This window comes from Sander vitreus, chromosome 6 (assembly GCF_031162955.1).
Source record: "Sander vitreus isolate 19-12246 chromosome 6, sanVit1, whole genome shotgun sequence".
NCBI lineage: Eukaryota > Metazoa > Chordata > Actinopteri > Perciformes > Percidae > Sander > Sander vitreus.
In genome coordinates, this window is record NC_135860.1 from 23,173,839 (window position 1) to 23,200,905 (window position 27,067).

At 40.2% G+C, this 27,067-nt stretch overlaps 1 protein-coding gene across 2 annotated transcripts in view; it reads right to left on the bottom strand.

The window, feature by feature from the left end:
- Positions 1 to 27,067, bottom strand: part of mroh1 (maestro heat-like repeat family member 1) — a 31,795-nt gene continuing 4,728 nt past the window's right edge. Inside the window, exons 4-45 of one of the 2 annotated variants that reach the window (XM_078253492.1) lie at positions 26,129 to 26,260; positions 25,854 to 26,016; positions 24,978 to 25,076; positions 24,622 to 24,773; positions 23,313 to 23,453; positions 23,058 to 23,150; positions 21,598 to 21,676; positions 21,112 to 21,225; positions 20,161 to 20,234; positions 19,890 to 20,012; positions 19,325 to 19,432; positions 18,404 to 18,548; positions 18,163 to 18,203; positions 17,591 to 17,732; positions 17,368 to 17,420; positions 17,053 to 17,160; positions 15,853 to 15,972; positions 15,601 to 15,723; positions 15,348 to 15,494; positions 14,071 to 14,097; positions 11,379 to 11,501; positions 11,188 to 11,267; positions 10,921 to 11,062; positions 10,594 to 10,689; positions 10,158 to 10,262; positions 8,955 to 9,090; positions 8,547 to 8,659; positions 8,138 to 8,290; positions 7,937 to 7,993; positions 7,666 to 7,763; positions 7,293 to 7,458; positions 5,716 to 5,885; positions 5,465 to 5,602; positions 5,215 to 5,329; positions 4,888 to 5,034; positions 4,652 to 4,718; positions 4,296 to 4,417; positions 3,869 to 4,018; positions 3,634 to 3,768; positions 3,202 to 3,304; positions 3,050 to 3,115; positions 1 to 2,959 (exon numbers count right to left, since the gene is read on the bottom strand). In XM_078253492.1, the coding sequence (XP_078109618.1) occupies positions 2,883 to 2,959; positions 3,050 to 3,115; positions 3,202 to 3,304; positions 3,634 to 3,768; positions 3,869 to 4,018; positions 4,296 to 4,417; positions 4,652 to 4,718; positions 4,888 to 5,034; positions 5,215 to 5,329; positions 5,465 to 5,602; positions 5,716 to 5,885; positions 7,293 to 7,458; positions 7,666 to 7,763; positions 7,937 to 7,993; positions 8,138 to 8,290; positions 8,547 to 8,659; positions 8,955 to 9,090; positions 10,158 to 10,262; positions 10,594 to 10,689; positions 10,921 to 11,062; positions 11,188 to 11,267; positions 11,379 to 11,501; positions 14,071 to 14,097; positions 15,348 to 15,494; positions 15,601 to 15,723; positions 15,853 to 15,972; positions 17,053 to 17,160; positions 17,368 to 17,420; positions 17,591 to 17,732; positions 18,163 to 18,203; positions 18,404 to 18,548; positions 19,325 to 19,432; positions 19,890 to 20,012; positions 20,161 to 20,234; positions 21,112 to 21,225; positions 21,598 to 21,676; positions 23,058 to 23,150; positions 23,313 to 23,453; positions 24,622 to 24,773; positions 24,978 to 25,076; positions 25,854 to 26,016; positions 26,129 to 26,260 (4,743 nt within the window). In that variant the 3' untranslated portion in view covers positions 1 to 2,882. The remainder of the gene's footprint in view (positions 2,960 to 3,049; positions 3,116 to 3,201; positions 3,305 to 3,633; positions 3,769 to 3,868; positions 4,019 to 4,295; positions 4,418 to 4,651; positions 4,719 to 4,887; positions 5,035 to 5,214; positions 5,330 to 5,464; positions 5,603 to 5,715; positions 5,886 to 7,292; positions 7,459 to 7,665; positions 7,764 to 7,936; positions 7,994 to 8,137; positions 8,291 to 8,546; positions 8,660 to 8,954; positions 9,091 to 10,157; positions 10,263 to 10,593; positions 10,690 to 10,920; positions 11,063 to 11,187; positions 11,268 to 11,378; positions 11,502 to 14,070; positions 14,098 to 15,347; positions 15,495 to 15,600; positions 15,724 to 15,852; positions 15,973 to 17,052; positions 17,161 to 17,367; positions 17,421 to 17,590; positions 17,733 to 18,162; positions 18,204 to 18,403; positions 18,549 to 19,324; positions 19,433 to 19,889; positions 20,013 to 20,160; positions 20,235 to 21,111; positions 21,226 to 21,597; positions 21,677 to 23,057; positions 23,151 to 23,312; positions 23,454 to 24,621; positions 24,774 to 24,977; positions 25,077 to 25,853; positions 26,017 to 26,128; positions 26,261 to 27,067) is intronic. The other variant, XM_078253493.1, reaches the window with a different exon arrangement.

The window sequence follows — 27,067 nt, forward strand, 5'->3', positions numbered from 1 at the left end:
TTATATTTTTGATGGATGTTTATTTCTTCATTTTAAATACAATTGATTGCCATCATCCACTCTCTCTTGTGGTCCAGTAACAAATGGTGCGCATTCACACATGGAGCCATGTGTCATACATACTGGGACATACCTTCAACTTGTAAAAAAACAGGTAGATGACATGAACAAAATCATATCAGTGGTATAAAATTCACAACAGCTTTTAAAACGCATTACTAATTACCATTCACCCTAAACCAAGCCATAGTGTTAGAAAGTGCTAGAAGCCACGAGTCCCTGTTTGTAGAACATCTAATACAACGGATCCGGATCCAGCAGCAGCCTTTTTAATTTGATTGAGACATTTACAGCATGAAAGTTTTTTTTTTTTTTTACACACAAAAATTCTAACATTAGGGAAAACATTTGTTTGTTGAAACAAGCACAAAAGAAAACTATAGCAGCTCTCAGTTATCTATGGGCAAAGACATACAAATGTTCTCCACGTGATTTGTGTCTCGTGAAATTAAGGAAGATAAAAAATAAAAATAATAAAAAAACACAACAAAAAAAACAGGTTCAGCTCCTTGTTTGCCTTTCAGTTCTTAAAATCAGGGACTACATGACGGAGCTTAAAAGTGCAACGGAAATATTTAAGGTAGACATACATATAACCATTTATTCCAGAACAAACTATGTACTGCTTTTACCTGACTCTGTATTAGACATTTGCGGTCACCAGATGAATTTAAATTAAGATGAATAATGGATTATTTTGCATCCCTCCTTGTTGGCATTTGGAGATATAAAATGTACATGTACATACATCCTTACATAATACAACACTCTATTTACATGATAGTAAGAGTCCTGCAAACCAACAACTGGTGCTTAAAACTGTACAAACTCAAACATTTAATGGAATGACATGGAAACAACATTAAGTGCATTTAAAGTGAGAAAGAGAGAAAATCATTTACAGCATCTCTATGGTACTATTATATGTGATCAACGAACATTTGGCACAAACTGTTTTCAGCATGGCTACACTGGTCTGTTCTTCCTAACAACACAACAGTAATGGTTTGATTGACTGGAACTGGCTGGTTCAGTTGTTGAAGAGTTAGGTCTGTAATTTTAGCCCGACTAAAAACACAAAATAATGTGAACCCTTCTCAGAAATACATTAAATAGTGAGGACTTAAAAAAACAGGGTCACCACATTAAAAACTGTCATTTGGCTGGTGTGTTTACAATGGCTGCCTGGCAACGTTATTGTGGTAATAAATGTTCGTATACATATAATGCTTGTGTGACCCATAATGTGAAATTGAATCTTGAACTGTGTGCAGATTAAACAGACAGTGGTCAAAGAAAGAAAGTATAGTTACACCAGGAAGTGTCCACACTGTGTGTGGACATTTAGAGGTGGCAGTGATTTATAAACGGCGTCATTATGGCTTAGAAACAGAGGTGAGCTTTGCACCAATTTGTCCATGGGATTAAAAATAATAATAATTAAGTGGATGGTTTAACTGTCTTTACTCTGTTCTGAACAAGCCAGTTCACATGTGAGCTACTGTCCAAAGCAGGACCATTAGTAAGCATGAGTCCTGCTGTTAGAGATATTTTGTAAAACTAAAAAGTATAAGCAGTTACAGACTGGTTATTGCTGGCTTATTGGACAAAGTCAGCTAGATGACTGGACACAAAGATGAGACCATCTGGTTTTCTTTCAGTTGCATCTTACACACACACACACAGACACAGACACACAGACACAGACACACACACACACACACACACACACACACACACACACACACACACACACACACACACACACACACACACACACACACACACACACACACACACACACAGACACAGACACACAGACACAGACACACACACACACACAAGTCCTGCTGTAGCTTTTGTGCATTCAGCCTTTTTAGCAGTTCTATTACACACTTCACTTGAATTTACTCATGGTAACATGCATTTAACTGACCTATAATGTTTTATTGGTTCTACATAAGGATGGGCGGGGATAAAGCTCAGAGCTGATTTGTGAAAAGGAGGATACCATGTTAATCAGAGGGAGGGTCTTCAGGACACTAAAACCAAGCCCACTTCATTAGAACTTCTCTCTTATCTTAAAAGATAGTCTGAAACTAAAACAAACATCCACAAACAACACTATGAAACACACACACACACTTCAGCTCCAAGTCATGCGGAACGGTTGTCATGCACTTTAAATGTGCCTTACTGTTAACTTCTTCACATAATATTTGAAGAAACTATATTCATTCTAAAAAAAAAAAAAAAAAAAACTTTTACTCAAGTTCAACTGTGTCTTTAACCTTTGGATTGGAAAGGTCTTTATGCACGATACATTTCATTGACAGAACACATAATAACTGGTGTCACTAACGGAACGCTCAACACTGCAGACAACGTCCATCTGTACAGAGCTACACAGTCTTTGGTCACTAAAATATAGCTAAGAATTAACATTTTCTTTTAAGTACCATAGTTAAGTGTCAAAAGAAGCTTAAAAAAGCTGCTAACGGCTAAATATATGTGCATTTGTGCGATTGAATAAGTATTATCAGTGTTCATTTTATATGATTTTCGTAACATTGGTAAATCTGACAGTTTGGCTCCTGGCGCCACATTTGAGTCTACTTTGGTCCATGTTTTGATATTAATGAAGGCTGCAGTTGCGTTATTTAAGTACGGTTCTAATGTTTGCACATTTAAATGGTGGGCTCTAGATGTTTTTTTAAATTGCGGGCACAATTATAAATATTCCTGTTCTCTATGTAGTGGCAACCTATCACTTGTGTCTAAAGGAGATACAGATGTGTATGAGGGCTTTGTCTTTGTGTCGGTCAGTGGAAACGTCCCATGGCCTCAGCAGCCTTCACTCTCACCACAGGATCTGGATCTTGGAGCAGCATCACTAAACCTGAGGATGAACACACAAACACAGTCAATACCAGAAGACAAACATAATTATTTTTCATTTAAATAAAGAAAAGGTTGTGCAGTGAATCACCTTTAGTGATGGTGCCCATGTTGAGGTGGGAGAAATGCTCCTCTGGAAGATTCCCCAGCAGAAACCCTACACACACACACACACACACGTTCTAGAAGTTTTAGACACTAATGTTCACGGCGTGGAGCAAAGTCAGAGTGTTGCAGTCATACCGATAAACATGGCGGCTCCTGCTCTGACTTCAGCCCAGTGGCTCTTGAAGAACTGGATGACTGAGATGTGATAGAAGTTCAGCATGCCTGGAAAGTCCTGAATCTATGAACCACAAAACACGCACTTATCAAACCTAACCCTCTTTTATGTAGTTCAACAATATCATCTATTCTGACTTTGCAAAGAATCTGTGTGATTGACCCTAAAATACACTTTGTGTTGAAACCAGAAAATGTACTAACTAGTTCTGATTCTTTTTTCCAGATATCCATAGCATTGTTTCTCAATTGTTTAGGAAAATGGCAATAGAAAACCTGCATCTAAATCCAACACCCTTCACAAAGAACCATCTGAATACATTTCATACTTCAGAAGAAGTTGCAGAATGCCTCTTATTCAGCCATGCTTATGCTTGACTGTGTGTGGCTCACCAGGTACTTGGTGAGGTCATTGATGAACTCTCCATAGTGCAAGCTCTTGTCATCGAGAAGGTGGTTCTGAAACATGGCTGTGATCTGCTCCGATCCCACCACAGGAGCACACACTCGCATTGAATACTTGCACGCCTAGACAGATGGAAAAAAAGAAGATTTTAAGATTTATTTATTTAAGAAATAATGTGTTTTTTTTTTAAGTTTGTGTGTGGATGCTCATTTCCTACTGTACCTTGACCACCTGTGGGTTTGGGTCAACCAGGTGTAACAGCAGACTGACCAGAACATTGTGGATCTGGTCTTTGAACACTGGCTCTCCTGAGCCAAACTTGGACAGGTTCCCCATCAGATGGATGGAAGCACAGCGGATCTCATCATTCTCCTGGATGAGCACAGAGCCAAAAAGGTGCTGTTAGTGTTATATGTGTCTGTATGTGTTTTAAAAACAACTCCATCTTCTCACAAGGCTGAACAGAGCTACAGAACACTAACAGACATCAGCTCTGGAATAATTAAAAGACCCTAAATCCTGTAGGTTAAATTCAGGGTCAACGCTGAAATCGCTAAATAAGTTTGGATATTTCTGATTATTCTGAGAGTTTTCATACAATATATAACATCATACATACGACATGCTGAAAGATCTAAGGGAAACTTACACTTTCCAAGAATGGTTTAATCTTCATGAAGATATAGACCACTAATAAGTGGACGTTCTTCTTGTCCAAATAAAGGAGAACTTTGGAAAGACCTGACATGGCTTCAAGGGCAATCAGTTTACCTGCAGAAAGACCAGAGGCCAGAAATGAACAATAGCATTTTCTACTAACAACCAATACGGGATGAGAAATGTTGTTAGATAAACATGAGTGATGTGGTGAATGAAATGAAAAACCTAAACCACTAGACTTTAAGCTTTAGGAATCACTGCGATCAATCATGAAAGCCAGACTACAGATTACAGTAACTTTACTTTTTTCAACGTAATGGAAAAATGACTCCGCTGTCAATTTACCTGGATCGTCTTTCTCCTCCATGCCTGAACTCATGGCTGCCAGCAGCTCCTTGGCATATTTATTCACCTGGTGGGAGACAAAAGTGATAGTTAGAAAGAGGAAGAGATGGAAAGGTTTGTAGCAAGGATTCCACAAAAATGGCATCTGTCAGTAACAGCTAGTTTCCATTTGGTAGCACAGATCTGTGCTCTTGTGTGTGTGTGTGTGTGTGTGTGTGTGTGAGAGAGTGTTGTACCTTTTCCGGTGATCCCACGGCTATATTGCCGAGCCCCCGCACAGCCAACATGCGGACAGTGCAACAGGGATCTGATATCCTCTCCATCATGTTGTTCATTAGCACATCTATCAACATCAGCTCCGTCACCACATGATGGTTTAAGAGCTGGACTCAGTAAATGAGAGAGAAACAAAATATATCAGGTTATTTATGTTCTCTGTGTATCTGCTGGTCAATAAAAACTGAGCGGATATTCTTTCACCATCTGATTATCGTTTTGTTTTTATACACAATGTAACTTAAAATGTTACACACAAACACACACACATTTTAATTGTGTATCACCTCAGAAAAGAAAGCAGTGACGGTGATTCTCTGGCTTTCGTAAATGTTGTTCAAGGACGGACACAGACACTCCACAATGGCGGGCAACCTGGGACCAGCATGCTTAGCCATGGCCCTTTAGACAGGAAAAACATACCCACATTTACACAGTCTACAATTTTACTGGACAGTACTCTACTAGCATTTATCTGGTGTAGGTTTCTGACAGCGATCTCAGACTGAACCCACCCAGGTTAGTGTGTGTACGCACCTTGCCAGTAGTGTAATTCCAGTAACGTGTGTATTCAGTTCCTTCATTGCATCCCAGGCTTTATCTTCATCCAGTCTTTTCATCACCTCATCTAACTGGGCTCGTGCTAACAAGATTCGCAGAGCTTCAGCTGCTACCCTATAAAACATTACACCAAATTGTTAGCCAACACAGATACACCTGAAATTAAAACATTTATTTAGCAAACCCATTTAGATTTCAATAGCTATAAAGAAACAAAAGATGCCCACCCTGCTACATGGACAGCGGCAGTGTGCTTAGTGTTGTTGTCCTTCGGTGCCGAGACCCCGACACTTGCTCCCAGTCTGACAGTGAGACAGGAGAAGAGCTGAGGAAACAGACTGACTGCCGGCTCCTGACTCTGGCCATTTAATAACAGTTCTTTCAGACCACATGTCATCTGGAAACAAAGAACAGATGGACAACATTAACAAGTTAGAATCATTCTCTTCTGCAGTTTCTGTTTGGTGTGGAGCTGCTGCTGCCCAGTGCAGAAACTAGCTGAAGAAGAGTGCTGTGTCGCTTCTATTTTAGTGAATCCAGCTGTCTTAACTGGCCATGTAAGCGCCATCCAAAGATTTTTGTGCTTTAAGTCCATTTTCTTCCATTTTATGAGTGTCCCTACAGTGACTGTGTAGTGGGCCCTAAGCACTATCAAAATGCAGGTGACCTACTCCCAATACTATCCCTGAACACATAATGTGTAGGAACAGACAGACTGTTGGACTAAAGCTGCTGCTCTGCAGACATTGTATACGTTAAGATAATGACTAATAATCAGTAGTAAAAACACCAAATTCAACAACAGTACCTTGCCAGAGGACATACAACTGACCTTACAACCATTAATGGCATTGGTTTCTTTTTTTGTGATTAACAATTTTTTATTTATTTTTTAAAAACACACAAAACATACAATTTGTAAGTACCTTCCTCATTTTCCCGAGTAGACATCCAATCTGGCAAATTGTATGTATTATTTTCAAACGCAGCCACCCTAGCCATCTCACAAACCCACTTGTGTATTGAAGGCACCCCTTCATTCCTCCATCCTCTTAAAAATAAAAAAATAAATCTGCTTGGCTACCATTAAACTAGTTTGGATGCAGCATCTTATGTGCTTATCTATCCTGCTTAGGATTGACCCATCTCACAGAACAAATAATCTTGGGCTGAATGGAACCCGGGTCCCTGCAATCCGACATAGGTTATAAACATAATTATATCCGCTAATACACCATAGATGTTTGGCACGGAAAAATGCGATTGTCTCTGTGAGTCAGTTGCTGAGGCTCAAACCACCATGATGCACAGCAAGGCGAGACGCACGGATCCATCTCCCCAGGAAAAAACAGTGTCGGGTGTGCAAACTCGTGCGTAATTGATCCTGTGGATGATGTATAAGTAAGGAACAAAGGTTTAGAAAATGAACCCGACCCAGGCCCACCAAAACATTGGGCCGAATGCAGCAGGTTTACAGCTCTGTTTGGATGTAATAAACAGAATGTGAAAAAGTGGTCGGGGACTTAGCATATACGTTTTAATCAGTTTTTTTAATGATTTGCTTTATTATTATTATTATTATTATTATTATTATTATTATTATAATAATATTGTTGTTTTAAAACATTGTTAATTTGTCTTGGTTCTGATAATATTTCTGTTATCGTATTTATTTCATTCATTCATTCATTATATTAGTGTGAATTGTGTAAGTTGAAATGAAAGCAATCATGTATGAATTTTAGAATCTAAAACTTACTACATACAGTGTACTCAGTGACATGTCTGAGGGTTTGTGACTTACAGCCAGTGGCTGATTGGTGGCCACCTTTGTTGTCCCTCCTCTGATCATTGACTCCCTCTGGTCTACGTAGGGCGCCATGATGAGAAGCTTCTCCATCACCATCTCAATGATCTGATTGGCTACGATGGCATCTGCTCCTAAGGCCATCCACATCTCACTGGTCCAGCTGGACAGAGAGGCAGAACATTTTAATGTTTAAGTGTTTGTTTTTTTCATTGGGAAAAAAAAAGAAACTCTTTGCTCTAAGAGCTGTGAAAAATTCTTTGTCCTGCGGAAAAAACAAAAAGATAATCTAAAGAATTAGGCAATCCAATTTAATGAGTGAAACATTTTGAGGCCATGCTGATGTAATTTATAAGTTTTGTATATATACCTGTCATAAGGAAGTGGTTGGTTAACTAGTGTATTGATAACAGTCTGTAGATGCTGAGAAGCCAGGATTAGTACCGTCTGTCCCACTGCCACTCTCACCTAAACACAGGTACAATGAAACAGGGAGCAGATCATTACTGCAAAAAACACCATAAAAGGGTGACTCAAGTCTGTGATTCTTGGTTATTTAAAACATAAAAGGAATAACAAAAACAAACTATTGAATACTAAATATCTATGCTGAATACTGTCATACTGATGTCTGTTCGTACCTGCTCCTCTGTGATGCTCTGCATTCGCACATGTAGCACCTCCAGCATCTCTGGGACCTGACATACAAACAAGCACTGTGCTTGGTATTCCAGTACAGCAGATGTGTTTATAATAATTTAATTAATCAGCAGTTGCAACAAAGGGCTGTGTGAGAGTCTGTATATGTGTGTGTGTGTGTGTGTGTGTGTGTGTGTGTGTACCAGCTCTTGTAGTCCTCCTCCTCTGTTCTTCAGCAGAGTATTTAGGATGACAGATGAGGCTCTGCAGCAGTTTGCCTGACTGTCCACCAGCCCCTCAAACAACATGAACACCAATGTCGTCAGCTGTTGCTGAGGCAGACGCTTACTCATCACCTGACACACACAGGAAGAGACGCAATTACACAGTTTTACTCTATGGTTTACGACTTTGCCCACAAACATTAAAAAGAGAGTAACAATATTTTATGTATGCCAATATTACAGTGGACAGAGTTAAGCAGAATAAAGGCAAAACAACAGTTTGTCATTAAGAGCCATACTAAGGAGTACAATAATCTACCGTGGTGATTCAATACATGTAATAGTAACAGAATTTGTAAGACAGCCTTGCTGAGTGGTACAAGCGTACCTTGGTAAGGTCGGAGCAGGTCTTGTAGAGAACAGTGTGGTCAGGCTTATCTAGTCGGTCTTTTAGAAGCAACAGACTGTCCACACCTTCATCCTTATAATTTAGAGCGAAACCTACAAAGAGTCAAAACAGCACGATTTACAAACACGATGTAGGTTGAGTGAGAAATATTTTATACTATTTTAAAGGGGCCGTACTCGACATTCAGGACATAAACATAGCAGCAGGAAAAAATATGGCAGCTCGTGCATGTGGCCGTGAAAAAAATAAAGGTATTTCACGTGTTTGGGAGAGGTCTGTGAGAGCTGTGTGGAGGCAATGCCTTTTTTTTGTATTTCAAGTACAGTCCCTTTAATAGTTATTAAGTGACTGACAAAGGTAAAAGTTTGAGGCTTTGTGTCTCTGTACCTTCATAGCGTAGCTGTATGTAAAGCAGTGAGTATATACAGTCCATGGCTGCAGTGCGTACAGTAGGGTGAGGGTCAGAACATCGTGGAGTCAGTCGACCCAGCAGAGCTCCAAGGTTATGGAAAGACACCATGTTCTGCATAAAGATGCACAGAGATGAAAGAAAGCAACGGCACAACATTTTCGTTCCATCAGGTAAAGACAAAAACACATCAGCACAGACGTGATCCTTTAGTGGCCTTCAATGGCTTATAAAAATGAATATATATAATACTTTTGGAACACCATTTAAATTTGAATGAGTTACAAGAATTATATATCAGGACCATAGTGTTGACGAACTGACTGAAGAGCTGGTTAATTAACCCGACTCGTGTCCCTGAACCGGGAAAATCGAGTGCCATACGTCAATGAACCGACTCACTCCTGTTTTCTTTTACCTCATTTGTGCCGTTGTGTGTAGCTGGTATTCTTCTGCTACTGTGTGTGTAGTAATCTAGCTCATTAGCGCCTCCACTGAAATGGTGGTGGTAGAATCAATCAGGAAATGAGCTACCTAGACCACGCACCAGGCTACTGAACGAGACCGAATGTAACTGTGCAACCGGCCACTCGAGTCTATCAAGCGGTGTCTTGGTTCTCGGCAAGTTTGAGTTATTAACCAAGCCTCGTTTCTGGAGCATCTTAGATGATTGTGTTCATGGCAATTCACACATTATCGATGGAGAAGTACGTCACAAACAAATACGCGTAATGTTATCTTGGTAGTTATGTTAAGTTAAATGTTAGAAGTGAATGTTGCTACGTGGTAGTTAGACTGTCACGAGGAGATCGCGCACCAGGCTACCGAATGTAACCGTGGCCAGTGTGTGAGTCTAGTGTCGGTCAGTATGAGTGTATAGTATGTCGAGACCTAAAGTAACCGCAACCGCTCGAGTCTAATGTAATCAAGCGGTGTCTTGGTTCCTGGCAGGGGAAGTAAACCCCCCCCGCCACCGAGGGCACACGAACCGGTGACCGTATCTATTAACTCGGTAGGCCAACCAACGACCGTCCGGTTGAACCGACTCCTGTAAAGAGTCGGTTGTCCCATCACTACAGGACCATTATTAAAAACTACCATCTGTGGTGCTTTCACGAAAGTTACGTTGTCAGAAATCCACAACCCACAAAACAAACATGGAAGTGTGTGTGTGTGTGTACCTTGACAGTCAGGTTATCCAGGTAGTAAGTCAGCATGTGAGCAGTAGCTGTGACAGCTCTCTCTCTCTCGTGGTCCTGGCCGGAGCTCAACCATGATTCAATGTGCTGCACAGGACAATAATACACATCATGTCAGAGAAGTTGTTGGTTTAAAATGTTTGAAGGTACTGTTTTTTTTAAGCTATAGTGAAATATGCTAAATAAAGCAATCATCTAAGTAGAAATTGATTCTTGATGTTCCAAAATATTAGTAATAAGGATTTGCTTTATGTGATGACATGATCTGCCGTCATTTGTAGCCACAGTATTAACTACTCAGTTTTTTTAAATGTACAATTAGAAAACAGACTAATGCAATGATACACATATCTGGTACTGATACTATGTTTAGCTGAAAGGTGAGAAGGGTTGAGTACCCTGAAACACCACACTTTACCTTGAAGACACTCTGCAGGCCATCAGGTGTGGGATCCTTGGCCAGCACACTTTTCAGCAGATCCTGCAGTGCAGCCATTGTGTCTTTGTACAATGCCTGTACATATTTATTAGTTACTTTGACAACATGACAGCCTTCAAAAAAATAGTTTATGAAGTTTGCATGTATCAAAGGTTTGTGCACCTCTACACACAAGAGTAGTTAGAAGTTAATACCAGGTAGTTGTGAGCCTTACAAATTTGTGATAGCACAAGTCTAATACACTGCAAATTTGTAAGTAGCACCAATACCGTATGTGTGTGCACACTACTGTCTGCTGTACTTCACCTTTCTCTGCTTGGGGTCCAGTGTCTCCTCTTCTTTAGTTTTCTCTGGAGAGTGTGTCTCAGGAGGCAGAGAGAACACACTGTTCACACACACCTTTAGCAAGTCAAAGCTCTCATTCTCACTCAGCGCAGGTTCCAGAGGCCTGAAGCACTAACGGTCAAAGATAAAACACTGGGAAATGACAGAAACTCCGGTGCAAGAACGCAGGGATACCACGCTTTTGTGTGAACCTGTGTGATAAACAGATTCATTGAAGATGAAGGATACATTAGGTTGGCACAGGTGGTCATCACAAGATGGCGTACTGGAGTCCTCAATGAATCAGCTGCTTCTGCCTTGATAAAATCCTGACCAGGGTAGATGGAACAACAGGAAGAGAGAGATCAGAAAAACATTGTTGTATCAGCAATTAAACATGTACGACTTGTTCTACCAAACTGAAATGACTGACTACTGACCAGCATAACAGTAATGAGCTCCTGTTTGCGAGAGAAGACAAAGCCTTGTTTCTTCACACACTCACTGATGGCTCTGGCTATGAGCCCAACACTCTGGATCAAACTGAGTTTCATAGTCAGGTCCTGAAATGAGGAAAGACACATGAATACACGTCGACAAAATACACAACAACACAACAAGCACAAGACGGGCAAACGGAATAAGTGAAAAAAAGATTCAGGTCAAGAGGCTAAATATAAAAAAATTAGATAATTGCATTTTCCAAATTGTCAAGAATGCAAACAAGTCCAACTGCAAGCGACTGAGCATAAGCAAACACTGTCCAAAATCATTCCAGCAATATAACAATGAAGCAATCAATCCACTCAGTCCATCAATCATTCAAATCAATCCAAAAGCGATATTGTAGATTGATCCTCCATGCCTATGGATGGAGAGAAATTTGAAATTAAGTTGTGTGATTAGAGATTAGTTGAACAGCAAACCACCCGCAGGCTCTGGTCTAAGAAGACACACGAAGAGTTGTTAAGATATAGCAAGAAATTACAAAAGCCCTTTTACACAAAGCGCAAGTCATTGGCGAGCATTTGAAGAACAATCCACCATTAAGTAATGAAAGAAAAAAGAGAATAAGACAACCTCATGTGTCACACAGGGAGATGGATCTAAAAGGGAAGGTCTTACTTAATGGGATCTACTGATTTCACTTGAAGCGAATGCAGCTAGTGGCAGTGTATAGTATGTTTGCCAAACTATTTGCATCAAACAAAAACCAGTTAGTCATGCTAACAGCTTACCACTCTGTACATAATGCAGCATGGTTGTAAACCAGCTTTATGAAAAGAGCCAAATATGGAAACTATAAAATTAACAAGATGGCTGAAGTAATGAACTGTAGTAGGCATGTTGCTAGTAATGTAGGTCATTCAAAAGACATCTTGAACATTCTTTGCATTATATTTGGGTTCAGTAATTGCCAGAGGAAAACCCAGAGGGCCAGATGTACGAACGCTTCTGCGCCCACTTCAGGTGTATTTGTTTGGCAACGTGCGCGTAAAAGCATGGCGAGGTATGTACAAACAGGCCGCACTGAGGTAAAAGCGCAGACTGCCTGTTGAGGGGCACTGAAAAGGGCAAATTGCGCTTTTCCGTGTCATGCATATGCATTCACGGGAGGGTGAAGGGGAAAGTGGGAGTTTCCCATAAAGAGATGGGAGGGGGAAGCGTAAAGTGCGCCTAATTATGTATTCCGCGGTATGTACAAAAACTGCCCGTGAAAGCGTGCCTCTATTTTGCGGTGAAAATTCCCCGCCTCTTAAAAGCAGGTGTAAACCAGCTGCAAGCGGGTTTCCTCGTATATGCCTCCTGGTGAAATGGCAGCAGTAATCCGAGCAAGACGGAGACCAAGGAGACGAGCTGAAAAGATTTTTGTCACAAGGATCACACTTTTTCAGTTGAGTGAACACAAAATCATTAAGCGTTACAGATTAAGCAGCCATGCAATATTATAGTTACTGGAAGAAATCAAAGATGACATTGAATCTCCGACTCAGCGTTCACATTCCATTCTAGCAGTTGTTAAACTCCTCGCTATATTACAAATATTGGCATCAGGATCATTTCAAACAGTCATAGCATCAGCAGTGGGAATATCGCAGTCTGCACTCAGCCGTATCATAGCACCAGTACTTAACGTTTTGCTACAGCGCAATTTACGGTGTAGTTGGCGGAGAAAGGCGCCGATTACCCGATGAACTGCAGGTTTGGTAAATACGATGTAAGCTGATGTGCGTGCGCTTTCTGCGGGTTGGCCATGGCGCTGATAACGCTACATTTGCAAATGTACGTACATCTGGCCCTGAGGCTCATAAGACTTTAGATGCAAGGTTGGAAACACCATCTAGTAACCACGTCACTGGTTTTACATTACTGCAATAAAGTGATAATCCACCCTAAATATAGCTCAGCATATCAAACACCCAGGCTTCACAGGTGGCTGTGAAAGAGGTTTTGATCCTTTTCCCTGCTGAAAACTGCTCATGACTAAAATCCATTGTAACGGATTCAATTCAAGCTGATCACAGCCACGGTTCTCAATCAATGTGGAAATGACAATCTTTTAAACAGCCACTTTTCAAGCCTACATGGGCTAACTTTTGGTGGTGTATCACATAAAGCTACATTTTACTGAGGTAGAGCAATTCCACTTATAACAAGAGGCACACTTATAGTATTGTCAACTTGCAACATTAGGTCTTGATTTCTACTCAACGAACTGCACAACAGCAGCTTTCATCGTGACCCCAGTTGGTCTAGTTGGTATTAATAGTAAAATACTGCATACCTGCAGTCCATAAACTAAACTACATTTTCAAAATCAAACATGCTCCACCACCACAATGAATACATTTTAGTAATGGATCATTAATGAATGCCTTCAAGACATCGAGCGCTCCACCACTGTAAAATATAACTAAAATACAGCAAAGTAAAAAAGAAAAAGTAGTTGCTTTATTGTAACAAGCTGTGTTTTCTTGGATTGAAGACTTTCAGTAAAGATTTTAGTGCATATCACCACAAGTATGCAGAAAAGTTGGAAAAATACAAAGAAGAGGAGAGCAAGATAAAAGGGAGGAAAAGTTAACTAGCAAAGAAAACCGAGAGACAGCCCCTGTATTCCTGTGACAATACCTTTGTCTCTACTTTAATCCCCAGAACCTGTATGAAATAGAGGTGATAAAGTCATGAGTGCACATACAAATACAGCCGTCTTACCTGCAAGACTACATTTACTCAGTATTGTTACTCTCCGCTTGGTTGATAAAATCCCCAAAGTGGCACCAGGAAGACATTGCGCAAGAAACAGAAGTGTTTCTGAGAGACCAAAATACCAACACTCACCTTGCTTGAACCTCCCACCTGTTTGTGCCACTCTTCCCACCTGTGCACCGTGCGCTTGTCATTGCTGCCACGAAAACATACTATACTATATGGGCCCTATTTTAACGATCTAAGCGCACGGCGTGAAGCCGTACCTTGGCGCATTGCTATTATGATGGTGGATTTGCACTGTAATATTTTTATTAGTAATATTTTGCATGTTTGTGTGCTGCTGCACTTCCCTGTGTGCTTGTAACAAGCATAGTGTGCGTGCGCTGTGCATAAGCCTAGGCGCATTTTACTAATGCGCTGTTAAAATAACAATGAAATGCTGCGCTATTGACTTTAGGTTTTTGTTGATCAATGGCGCGATCACTTCCCACTGCCTCAAGATAGCAATACGCCAAGAATTCACCTGAACACACCCCCCTGTAAGACCAGCACGCCCATGGGCGCAAAGACTGGCGCAGGTGCATTTCCTTTTTAAAACGACGTGGGCACTGGACGGTCTTACAATAGCAAAGACACTTCTGTCGGGCTTTACGCCGCGCTGCGCTGGGTGCAAGATAGGGCCCTATGTGTTAAATATGATGCTGAGTCAGTCAAGAATGACCATTCACAATGAGTGTTTACCTCAACGTTTTCACCAGTTACTCCCAGTTGCTGTCACACACCCACACAAAGTAAATAGGTCAGTGGTGGCTTAAATTTAGCCCCGTTTTAAATGAACAAGCTGACAGACATCAGAGGGTCCATTTCACGGCAATGTTGGGAAAATACACTGAACTAACATTAATGAAAAGGCTTAAAATTAGCTGCCACTAGCAACCATAGTCGAGCACTGAGTAGGCTGAAATCATACATGGTACAATATCCAGTTGGAAGTTTAGGTGGAATACAGAAAAATATTGTAACTCTAACTGGAATAGTTTTGCATTGTAATTAGTCCCGTTCATCATATTTACATAACATAGCTTTTATTACATCCCGCAACTCTTGTTTGTACTTATTATCCCGTGTATTCTTTTTATATATGCAAATTATTATTAAAATATGATTATATCATGTTACCTTAGTATTTACATTACCTTGGTATTGAAGTGTTTACTGATGCAGCGAAGGATGTCTTGATCAATGCGGGTCAGTATCTTTTCTGGAGGTGCGTTTAGAGCCACTTGACCATAACATAAGATTAATGTGCTTTTCACCTTCTCCACCTCAACATCATTGCGTTCCTAAAGAAAGGCAAGATAAAGACAGACAACGGAAGATTTTTTTGAAAACATCAATAGTAAGAGAACCAGATCTTAATTGGTGATATTTCATAAAAGTTCCTTGTACTTTGAGAAGGTTGAAGATGCTTGGGGACTTCTTGAAGGCGTCTGACTTGCCGAACTCTTCCAGCTTGGCCAAAGTTCCCTCTAAGTGGCTGTTGGCACACAGACCAACGCTCATCGCAACTCCCTGATAGATACAGATGACAGAAACCATAAGCTAGATATTTTACCTATCCAGGTGTGAAACACACAACACCAATCATTGAAAGACCACAACACCAGACAAAAAAAATCATCATATGCCATCTTTCGGTACCTCTCTTTCAATGGCATCGTTGTGTCGTGCTGTGAGGAGGATTTCCTGCAGCTGTTTCTTAGCCAACTCCTTATTGAAACACTGTTGGAGAGTCACTCCTACACATCGATAGAGGAAACTCTAGAGAGAGTGAAAAATGCTAATTATATTAATGGCATGTATGTACTGTGGTGGAATTTCCAGAAACACCCTGTTGCGGTATGATGAGACTAAGGGAAAGCTTACATGACCACATCAGGTCATTCATAGGTCAGAGGTCAGGGGACGAGAATATTGGGCCAGTCTCTAACAACCAAACCTCTTCATGTATATCTACACATTCAGAGGTTCTACGTAGGCAGCTACATGATAAGGGAATGTTTTGTCTCAGGGCTCTCTCTTTTTGGAGGTTGGTGGGCCAGCCACAGAATGTACTATCTGTGTTAACGGCGCCTGCAATATCTTTGTTCAAGGTTTAACTAAATGTAACGTCTCCAGCATGAGTTTAAATACACCTTCCGGAGGACAGGAACTTCAGAGAGTTGGGACGGCACTGCACAATAACACATTGTGGTTATACGGTACTGCCTGCTTAATGGTCTCCTCAATTGAGAGTTCATTAAATGCTCCTATGTAATTCATCAAGGTCTCCCGAACCTTCTTCACATATGTGAAATGAATTGTGCTGCTCTCCTGAGTTTCTCCTTAACATGTACTTTACTGTACTAGATACTGTTTTACTGTCTATGTTCCTCATCAATGGTTCTTATCCTACAGGTTGGGTACCCTCCTCATTGTTGCAAGATCACATCAGGGTGTCATGAAAATACGTTTAGGTTGCAGAAATACCATTTGTACTGTCCAGTTTTACAATCACTTAATTATTGTCAACATTTGTCAAGATTCTTTACTTACTATTGTTAAATAAACAGCATAAAGTATCTACACTGCACCCTTTGGTGCCGGTGGATGTAACTGTTCACCTCTCTGTGTACACATTCTGTGGCTGTTAGGTCACGAGGAGGCATGGCTCGGTTTATGGAGGTCATAAGCCCCAAAGGATGAGAACCACTGTTCAACACAGTCCGCCTTTTGAGTTGAATTATAACCAACGTGAAGCTCTAAATTAGGCTTGCTGTTCGGGCTTAGCAACTCATTCATTTAATGTCACTGGACAAACTCAAACAATTTTTGGGTGAAAAAGCTGTTTAAAGCACTTACCTTCTCCTCTAAGGCGTTGTTATATGTGGAGAGGTATGTTGTTGCCTCAACTGCCAACTGACACACCCACTTGTCATCATCAATAGTAGCCAGTGTTTTAGACAAGAGCTGAAGACAAGCATATACAAGATATTTCACTAAATCAACTCAGACTTGAATATTTCTGTATCAATAAAAACAATTAAACCACTAATGCAAAATAAATTGGGAATTATTAGTCTAACATTGGATGGAAAAATAAAAAAAAATAAAAAAAACACAGACATGTTATGATGTGAATGAGATAATATTCCCATATACAGTAGACAAACACACCTTCAACAACTTTTCATCCCAGTGCATCTTATCCAGGGTCTCTGCAGTTGACTCTGGAAATAACAACGCACAGTCAGACTACAGTACATGAGGAATGAAAAGGAAAAATGACCCAATACAGCATGCAGCCTACAAATAGTGCTCTGGTGTCACTACAGGCACGTGAGGCTTCCTCCAAAGTTATTATTTCATATAAATAAATAAATAGAAAAGATTTCCATACCCTCTAGCATCGAAAGCAGAGGAGGTATCTCTTTCTCCCAGAGTATCTCTGTATTGGGGTGGATGTTGATGCTGAGAATTAGAAGGAGCGACAGGGACGGAGCTCCATGACCTCTGCTACTGAACGGGAACGCTGCATTTACCTGGAACACACCAAGACAAACCAAGGAACAAACAAATGTACACAAACTTTTTGAAACAAGTAAACTGTAACACTTGAGTAGGATTATAGTGTTACTCGTTTCATCCCTGCTACATGGTGAATATGCAGTAAGAGCAGCTCTAAACATGAATAATAATAATAATAATAGAAGTCAGTTTGTGGCTGAAACATTAAAGGGAAGATTAAATAATTTGTCTAAAACCAGGCGCTGCAATTCATTATGTAGTTAATTACAATCGGTTTCTCCTGCCAGTTTTTAGACTGGATGTTCAGTGAGCCTTTGTTCTATACTAGAGACACAAAAGGAATGCAGTTTAGCCAATGCTTTTAGCACAGTGGCCTGTGATTAACTTTGGCTTCACATGAAGTCACCAGTTTGAAAAGTGTGTTATAGAGTTGGATTTACTTACCAGCAGTCTGACCATTAGTGTTTGAGGAGAGGGCAGATTGACTGGAAGAGAGATAAGACACATTTAGCTTGATATGGATCACACAAAATAATAAGAATGGTAGCAAATAGCAAAGTTCAATGCTTAATGATTCATTTGTGATCTTTTCCATAACTCAAACCTGCTCTTCATGACTGACTTAGTATATCTAACATGGATAACATTCACAGAGATGCAGCTGGTCAGTAAATATTTCTCTTACCTTCCTGTGTAAAGTCTATGTTGAAGCTGGGCTCCTGGTTATTTTTCTTTTTGTTGCCCAGCACTATCAGACTCTTACACAGAGGAGTGGTGGCATTGCTGTACTGTGAAGGAGTCAGATAGTACAGCAGCTTGGGCCATAGCACCTACAAACAACAAAATACACACATTACGTTTCTGAACAATGTTCATCTGTCTAACACATGGACAACAACTGCTATTAACGGACATAAATCTAATCCCAACGGATTCATTATAAAGCTAAAGCTTCATAAACATGCAACTGCAGTGAAAGAAACATCTGCAACAACATCAGCAGTTAAATGATTTTGGGAACATCGATGAATCAGTCCTCAACAGATTACAGCATTATGGCAAAAATCATAATTCGGATGATTTTGGTCAATATTGAGATCACGATTATTAAACACAATTACTCATTGACTTTGGAAACACCACGCATTTATTTAACTTTAAATATAATTAAAATGAGAATCAAATAAAAAATTTAAAAAAAAAAGTAAAAATAAGTGAGATAAAAACAATTGAAATAAGATCAACTGTGTTGTAACATTAGTGCACTACAACAACCTACTGAAAACTATATTTTATATATATATATATATATATATATATATATATATATATATATATATATATATATATATATATATATATATATATATATTTTGGTAAACTTTATTCAACATATTCAAGTTAGTAACTCAGCAAAAATGTGCAAAAGCGCACCGCTGTAAAGGAAAAGGGTGAAACGGAATGCAGCGCTACAATGGTTTTATCTTGATCATCTTGTTTTCATAATTGCTGGAAGCAAAAATCGTAATTGAAAATAACATTTGAGTAATAGGCCAGCCCTACAACAGATCAGACAAATGGGTAGACAAGTAGATAGTGCATGTACATCAGCTAGTCGTCCAACAGTGGTGGTGAGGAGATGAAGGGTGTTGTCACACATCGTCCTCAGTGCCTCGTTAGTCACCTCCTCTGGATCTGTGGGCTTCTGGACTCGCTGGAGACACAATCACAAATAAACACGTGTTGGATATTCTACTCTACCCGCTCAGATGTTCTCATGTAGTGCAAAGTTCTGTCTTCTACTTTCAGCCTCAGCAGATGCACAACACCTGTGCACAACATCTAGTTGCACTGATAACTTATTGGTTGGTGTGTATATTATATATATATTGTATATTTGTATATTGTCCATTGACCTTATGGATGTACAAGTATGCATGTCTTCAATTGTTTTCTTAATTTTCTTTTCCATTTATAAGCCTTGTTAAACATGAGATGGCAAATTCTTGAAATTAGTTGAGCAGTAATTCTCTTTCTGGAAGATTCATTAAGTAATAAAAACTACCACTCAAGCTACAGTACCGTAATCCCCCAAGCCACATAAGCAAAGATATAAATACATGAATAACTGGTTATGAGAAATAACTTTGACACAAACAACAAGGTTGTACCTGATATGTGTCAGGTAAGGCACAGTGTTGAACGATGAATCGAACCAGTAGCTCCCCTCCCTCTAACTCCAGGTAGCCGTGATGAGCCATCGCACTGATCACCTGGACCACGCGCTTCTTGACCTGGGACACAGAGTCAGACAGTGTGAGACACAATGTCATGATTATCAGAACAAAACACTTATTCAGTTGAACTAAACTGTTAAAAATGTTTAAGAGAAAAACTTACAGAGATTAGAGACTCTGTGAGTCTACATAAAGTACGCGTTACCTTGTTGCCGTGGTCAGCCATTGGTTGTCTGATGCTGGCCAGAATCAGCAGCTTCTTACTCTCCATTGTGGAAGCTGCAACACACACACACACACACACACACACACACACACACACACACACACACACACACACACACACACACACACACACACACACACACACACACACACACACACACACACACACACACACACACACACACACACACACACACACACACACACAAAATGACTAACCTGCAATTTCCACCAACTGCAGAACGGCTGCGGATCCGCTCCGGAATGGCGGCGGAGTCAATATGTCAAGTCAATGTGTGTATTTGCACTGACTGCGTTCCGGCTGCATTCCGGCTCCGTCCCAGCTCCGGCGATCCGCAGCCCTCCGGAGCAGATACGCAGAGCTTCTATTTTTGCCGGATGCCGGTAAGCTCCGCAGCAATTTAGCACAGGGCAGATTGTGCGGGACAGGAAGTCGAGCACAGAAACAAAATAAAACATCCGGTTAATCAAAATAAAATACACCGTGCTCACGGCGGATCATATTTCAGCAGGTCAGCACAGAGTTGTTTCCCCTCTACTCCTCTGGATGGAAACAAACTGTTGTTGTCTTTGTGGTTCTGTTTATAGAAACTACGTCCTGTTATATTGCGCGATCATACGTGAATTCGCTCTCGCCTCGTGGGTCCTCGTGACTTCAGCTGTCAGTCATGGCCGTAGCTGTTCCGCAACAAATCCGGACCTGGTGGGTATTGAAGGACAGCGGAGCACAGAGCCGACACGCAGCGGAGTTGATCTGCAGCCGTTCCGCAGTTGGTGGCACACCAAAGGACTTATAATAAAGTCAGTGATGCGTGTGGAGTAACAGATATTAGATTAGACAGATATAAATAGATTCAGTGTGTATAGGATGAGTAGGGGGGTGCATGTGTCACTTAGTGCATTTTCTCACTGCTGGAGTTGATGAGGTGACGAAGGACAGCCAGGGAGCCCATCCTGCTTCGCTCATTACTGTTCTCCAACTTCTGAAGAACAAACATGACCAGTCGGTCTGGGAAGGAGTTCGCTGGAGGGAGAGGAGTGGAGAAGACAGAAGGGAGAATGATATTAAAAATAGTCACAGAATTGCAGAAAATGAAGGGCAAACCACAGGAAAGACAAGCGGGACAAAAGAGAAGGGGAGAGAAGTAGTCCACCTGCCACAGTTAATGTGATTATCTCTGAGTGTGGCACACTAATGGATGATCTAATTACCGTTCTTGTGACTCCATAGAACTAGAACATATAAAAAGGCCTGATGCTGTTGGACAACATTCAGCTATTAACTTCTTCACCACAGACTCTCTTACACAACCATCTTCACAATTAGCATAATTTCATTTAGTGGCAAAAAAGAGCAAATTTCACATATAGATACACACAAACAAAGCTTTAGTACCTAGTAAGCTGAAGCAGCGCAGGACCTCGTTGTGGTTCTTGACAGTAGGAGGGTTACTGTAATCCACAGGGGCAGACACCTGGGGGAGAGAAAGGAAATGTTACACTGTTCTGTGACAGCCATGTGTCAACTTGTGCACCCTCAAATGCCAGTACAGTATATGCCGTGATGTGAGAACTGACATTTTAGTTATATGGAGAATTTTTTTTTTTAATTAATAATGAGGAAAATAATAGTATAAATGGTAATGGCAGTTTTTAGTGACTACCGTTTGTTTGTCCGAGGGAGTGGCTGACTAAACATGCTCTTTGATTACAACCACAGTCTCTTCCTTGGGGTAGGTTGTTTTCAAGCAGCTAATTTGGACCTGCTAATCTAGCCAACTTCAGTTTTACACACACACACACACACACACACACACTTTTGTGTAAGATCAGATATGAATAATAACTAACTATTATGACAGCTGCATTGTGGTGAAATACCCTCGGCCCCCACCAGCCAATCCAGATCATACACGCTTATCATTGGCAGAGTCATTGTGGTCAAATGTTGCAGTCAAGGCATAAGGCCAAGCGTCAGCTGAGTCACAAGGAAATGAACACATCTGACTAAATGGACTCTTTAACAGTCATTTGACACGTGTGAAAAAAAAGCAGCATAAGATAAATATAAGATACAAAAGGAATAATCCAGTCTGCCCAATATTTAGGCACAGATTCGTGGTTTCAATGTGGTGAACCGTTCTGTCAACAAGCAGGAAGTCTGAGACACAAGGACTGCATTGTATGACAGAAACCTAGTCTTGTGATAGAAAGTGCTACACAGACTAGTGGGAACCAGCAACCAGTGGCAGTGGTCAGACCTGACAAATCCAACTAAAGCTAATATAAGGTAGAAGTGTTTCATGCCTGTGGTTTGCTCCAAGGATGTTACTGGGCACTCCCACTGCTCTTTTTTTCTCAACATTCTGAGTTGAAAACAAGTAACAGCAAAAGCCCCATCCTGCTACAACTATACCTAAATGGACTTTTTTTTTAAAAATTTTTTATAATAAATGGTATTTATATATAATGTTAAAAAAATAATTTAGCATTCCAAGTTAAGCTGTCAGGACTATGGCCGTTCTTATTTGAAAAAATATTCCAAAAAATGGTGATGGTGTTTCTGACCACTGAGTGGAGTTGTTAGACAATTTTTCCTCTTATTTGCCAGTTTAATAACCATTTAAAACTCGTTGCACATTGTGTCTCCTAAATTCAATAGCTGTGTTAGAGTGCTAAACAGTCTGGTCAACAATACCTGCTTTGGATGTATATCTATAAGTACCGGAGGGGCACAATCTCTATGAGCATGATTTCTGCCAAGTGCCACCTTTTTATGAGCATTGGTGTCACGTGTCAGTCACCAGTTTAGTATTAAAGCTGTAGTGTTTAACTTAGTTTGCACTGAATGTGTACCTGTTGATGCAGTGCAAAGAGTAGACTATCCAGTTGTGTCTCCAGCACCCTGCTGCCCATGCTGACGGAAGCATCGAGCATTTGGCACAGACTCTGAGTGGAGGCAGAAGAAAGAAACTCAACTGAAAGTCTGAAAAAGCTAATATCTCACACACACACACACACACAGTTTAGAGGGAGAGTGATGGCCTACTGTTGTTATCCATGTGACCATAATAAACAGTCCACTGGACTCATGCTGCAGCCAATACGCACCTTGCTAATGACATAGTGCTCATTGTTTTTCTTGTACAGAGACAGGATGGCAGGAATGAGTTTAGGAATCTGCTCCTCCAGTTTATCACTGGCCATCAGATTGCACATAGAGCCCACTGCCTCAGCTACTGTTAACCTCAACTGGAACACAATGAGACAGAAAGGTGAGACACCACAGAGATTAGAGGACATAGATTCACTAACTTGTAACATCAACTAGGTGTGTGTAAATAGGGAAGGAATTAAAAAGGAGAAGACTAGAAATAAAAATATATAAAAGACATCATGTCCCTCAAAAGATAATACTACTTGTGTTAATTTATTTGCGTTGTTGTTCGAATACTTCAAATCCACTTGGTGGCCATCTCATCACAGTTCTATACTGTAGAACTGCACCCTATTCTATATTTACTTTTCAGGTGGCTTTTCAATAGCCGACAGAACAAAACAAAAAAAAGAACAGATTTAAGCAAATGTTCTGTCACTGTATGAATATCCTTCTGAAATCATTTGTCTTCCAGAGTTTGAGTTTGCTTGTACTAAAATCTTTGTTTACATATTCAGTGAACAGAGTTGTGAATGTTGTTCCAGTGAACCAATTAGCTCTAATAGATTCCCTGCCTTCTGTAATGCAGCACTGGGCCATAGTGGTTAAACTCTTAGACAAGGTTAACATGGCTTAAGTATAGACTCAATACAAACACAAACAATACCTTGTATGGTTACTAAACTATTAAGATCCTGTAGAATATATGCTCTACCTTGCTCTGACAGATCGAAACTATGGCCAAGATGCTAGTGGTTACCATGTTGTTTCTCTAATTTAGGAACAGAAGATTACAGCAGAAAAGCTTCTCACTTTGAGAATTTGCTGCTTTGGTCTGAACCAAGCAGCAAATTCGGGGGCAGAAATAGTAAAGCCAATGCATTAGATCTAATTTCAAGCTTGGTCTGAACTAGGCTTAATCAAACAAATGTAATAAAAAAAAAAAAAAGTCAGCTTTTGTAACCTCCTTGTGTCTACAATATGAGTGCCTGTCAGGTGATGCAATGTCTAAGGCTCCTGTTATGGATGAGTGTGTGGTCGGGGTCAGGGATTTCCTGGTAGTTGTAATGGCCTGGAAAGCTTAATCACATTTGTTGGTGTTAACCTGCAGTGTTTTTTCCCGGTGTGCCTTCAAAGCTTTAGATGGCTTACCTCAGCTTCCCTACCTACTCAACTTCTTTCAATATTGTCTGAACATGACTTTGTAGCTTGTATATCAAACCATCTTGCTCAACCCCTAACACTGACCTACAGCGACCGTACCTTAGACTCTCTGCTTTGTAACCAATTATTGAAGAGGATATCGAAAGCAGCATAGATTTCACTGGAGAATGTGTCTTTTCTGACTGTGGGATCTGGAGCCTTGTCCAGGTTGGCCAGGTACTCCAAGATACTGTCGCTGAAATGACACAGAGCTGAAGGGAGAGAACAAAACAGAGGGAAAGGGAAATTAGGGAGAGTAGAAAACAATGTGATGACAAAACTGGATAAAAGAGTAAGGGGAGAAAGTTTAATGTTTTTGAAGGTGAATACCTGGAGTTAGTGTTTCAAGAGTTTGAGAGGTGGATATACTTCTACAAATATCACAATTTCAAAAAAGCATGAGGGGAGGTTCTTACCAGAAGAGAAGACCCACTTAATGTTGTCCTGTTTGGCCATGCTCAACATGGGCAACATGGTGCCCAGAATAGCATTGAGGAAGGGTACCATGCCATAAACTAGAGAACAAGGAAGAATACAGCATTAATGGTGCTTTATTGTTATTTACTACTTCCTCTGTAAAGCAGGAAGACGTACACTGTAATGCTTTTTTTGCACTGATATCAGTGCTAAATAACAGATAATAACAATGTACAGACATTAAACAAAAAGCATGGAGGAAGATTTTTGTAGTCCCTCGTGAAATCCATCTTTTGTTAAAATTACATTGTGTATCAAAATAAATATAATTTCAATGTATCGCTGTGCTGGTCAATGACTTACAGCTACTAAAGCTGGCTAGTTTGTACTTCCTCTAAACATTCTGGGCTACGCAACATTAATCCGTTATTGCAGGTTCTGTGGACACAAAGAGCAGCTACTCAGAAGCTGGCAAAACACAATGACCAGGGTGCTGCGTGGGACCTTTTAGTCCTGGATCCAGATCTGAGTAAATTACTCATTTAGTATCTGCTTATAGAGTCCTGACTATTTTATACATATAATAAAGATGCAAATGCACCTTTAGTAGAACTGCATTTACATTTGTAAAGCAAGCTCAAAGTAGATGTGGTTGACAGCTTATTAGCTCTTAGCAGGAACTGTAGCTAACCTAACCCTAAATAAACAACAGTTTGGCCTGTAAATGCTGTTTTTGGACAGGTTTAATGTCTTTCTCAACAACCTCTGAATACACACACCTTGTGGTGTATGTATGTATGTATGTATGTATGTATGTGTGTGTTCTTCCTTATGGTGGTTTCTTTCCTGTTGTGTGTGTGTAAATATTGTCTTACCATTGGAATCAGAAAGGTTGGCTAGTGTCTGGACCACAAAGAAGTGAGGTAGGAGCCCTGGCTGAAACTTGCTTAGTATCTCCTCCATGATGTCATTAATGTGCTTGTTACCCACAGCAACCAAGATATTACTGGCTGCCTTCTGCCAATCAGGGATGACCTCCTGAGTAAACCAGAAAGACGGAGAAAACAGTAAGGTACATCATTTAATATCTGCCCTCTGCAAGAAACAAACAAAAAAAAAAAAAAGAATAATTAGCATCTCATATTTTTACCTTTGATCGTGTCATTTCATCTGAGGCCAGGGAGATGATACTTTTTATCCTTGGGTAACTGATCTCCTCTATCCTGCAGCCCACAATCAGCTCAATAGTCTGAAGAATCACAACTCTGTGACTCACTACCAACTGAAGAAGAAGAATTTATTTAGCTGCAGTAAAATGTTTGCAATTGGCTTTCACATAGACAAAGTAAAATATGATACAGCATACATGTCACTGATGATTATCAATACATTTCCTCAGAGTAAAGATGCCATCATCTGATAATCACAATACTGGGCTGTGACAGTATGATAGGATGTTGCATCATACAGATAAGCTGATTCAGAGCTCTATGGTGAAATTTCTATGGAGAAAATGCGCTACAAGTATAAAGCAAACAACTGAATTTGAGGGATATTTTTCTGTTAAACATCGAGCCACATAACTTTTTAGACTGATTCTATCGGCCCATGCAGGTTAAATGTTAGCAGAGTGTATACTGCAAATTAGGATTGGGCAGTAGAGTAAATGTCATTTTATATCTCAATAGTACATTTTCTGGAAATTAAATTGACAAAACATGTACAGATTAAAAAACTATTCCAGTGAATTTAACACCTGGCAAACCAAAAGACCTTCAGCACCAGGGCTGAACCATTAAGTCCATTATTCAATTAGTTGATTGACAGAATGATAATTCCCAACTATTTAGCTTATTTGCAAATTACTCATTCAAGTAATTTACAAGCAAGACCTTTATGAGGATTTGCTGCTTTTTTCTGTCTTACATTGTCCTAAACTGAATAGTTTGCGGCTTTGGACTGTTGGTCTAACTTTAGGGAATTGTGATAGACATTTTCACTCTTTCATTCTGCTTGACTGCCATCTGAAAACCTGAAAACCTCAGGCTCTGTGACAGAAATGCAACTACTTATTGAATGTTTACATAAT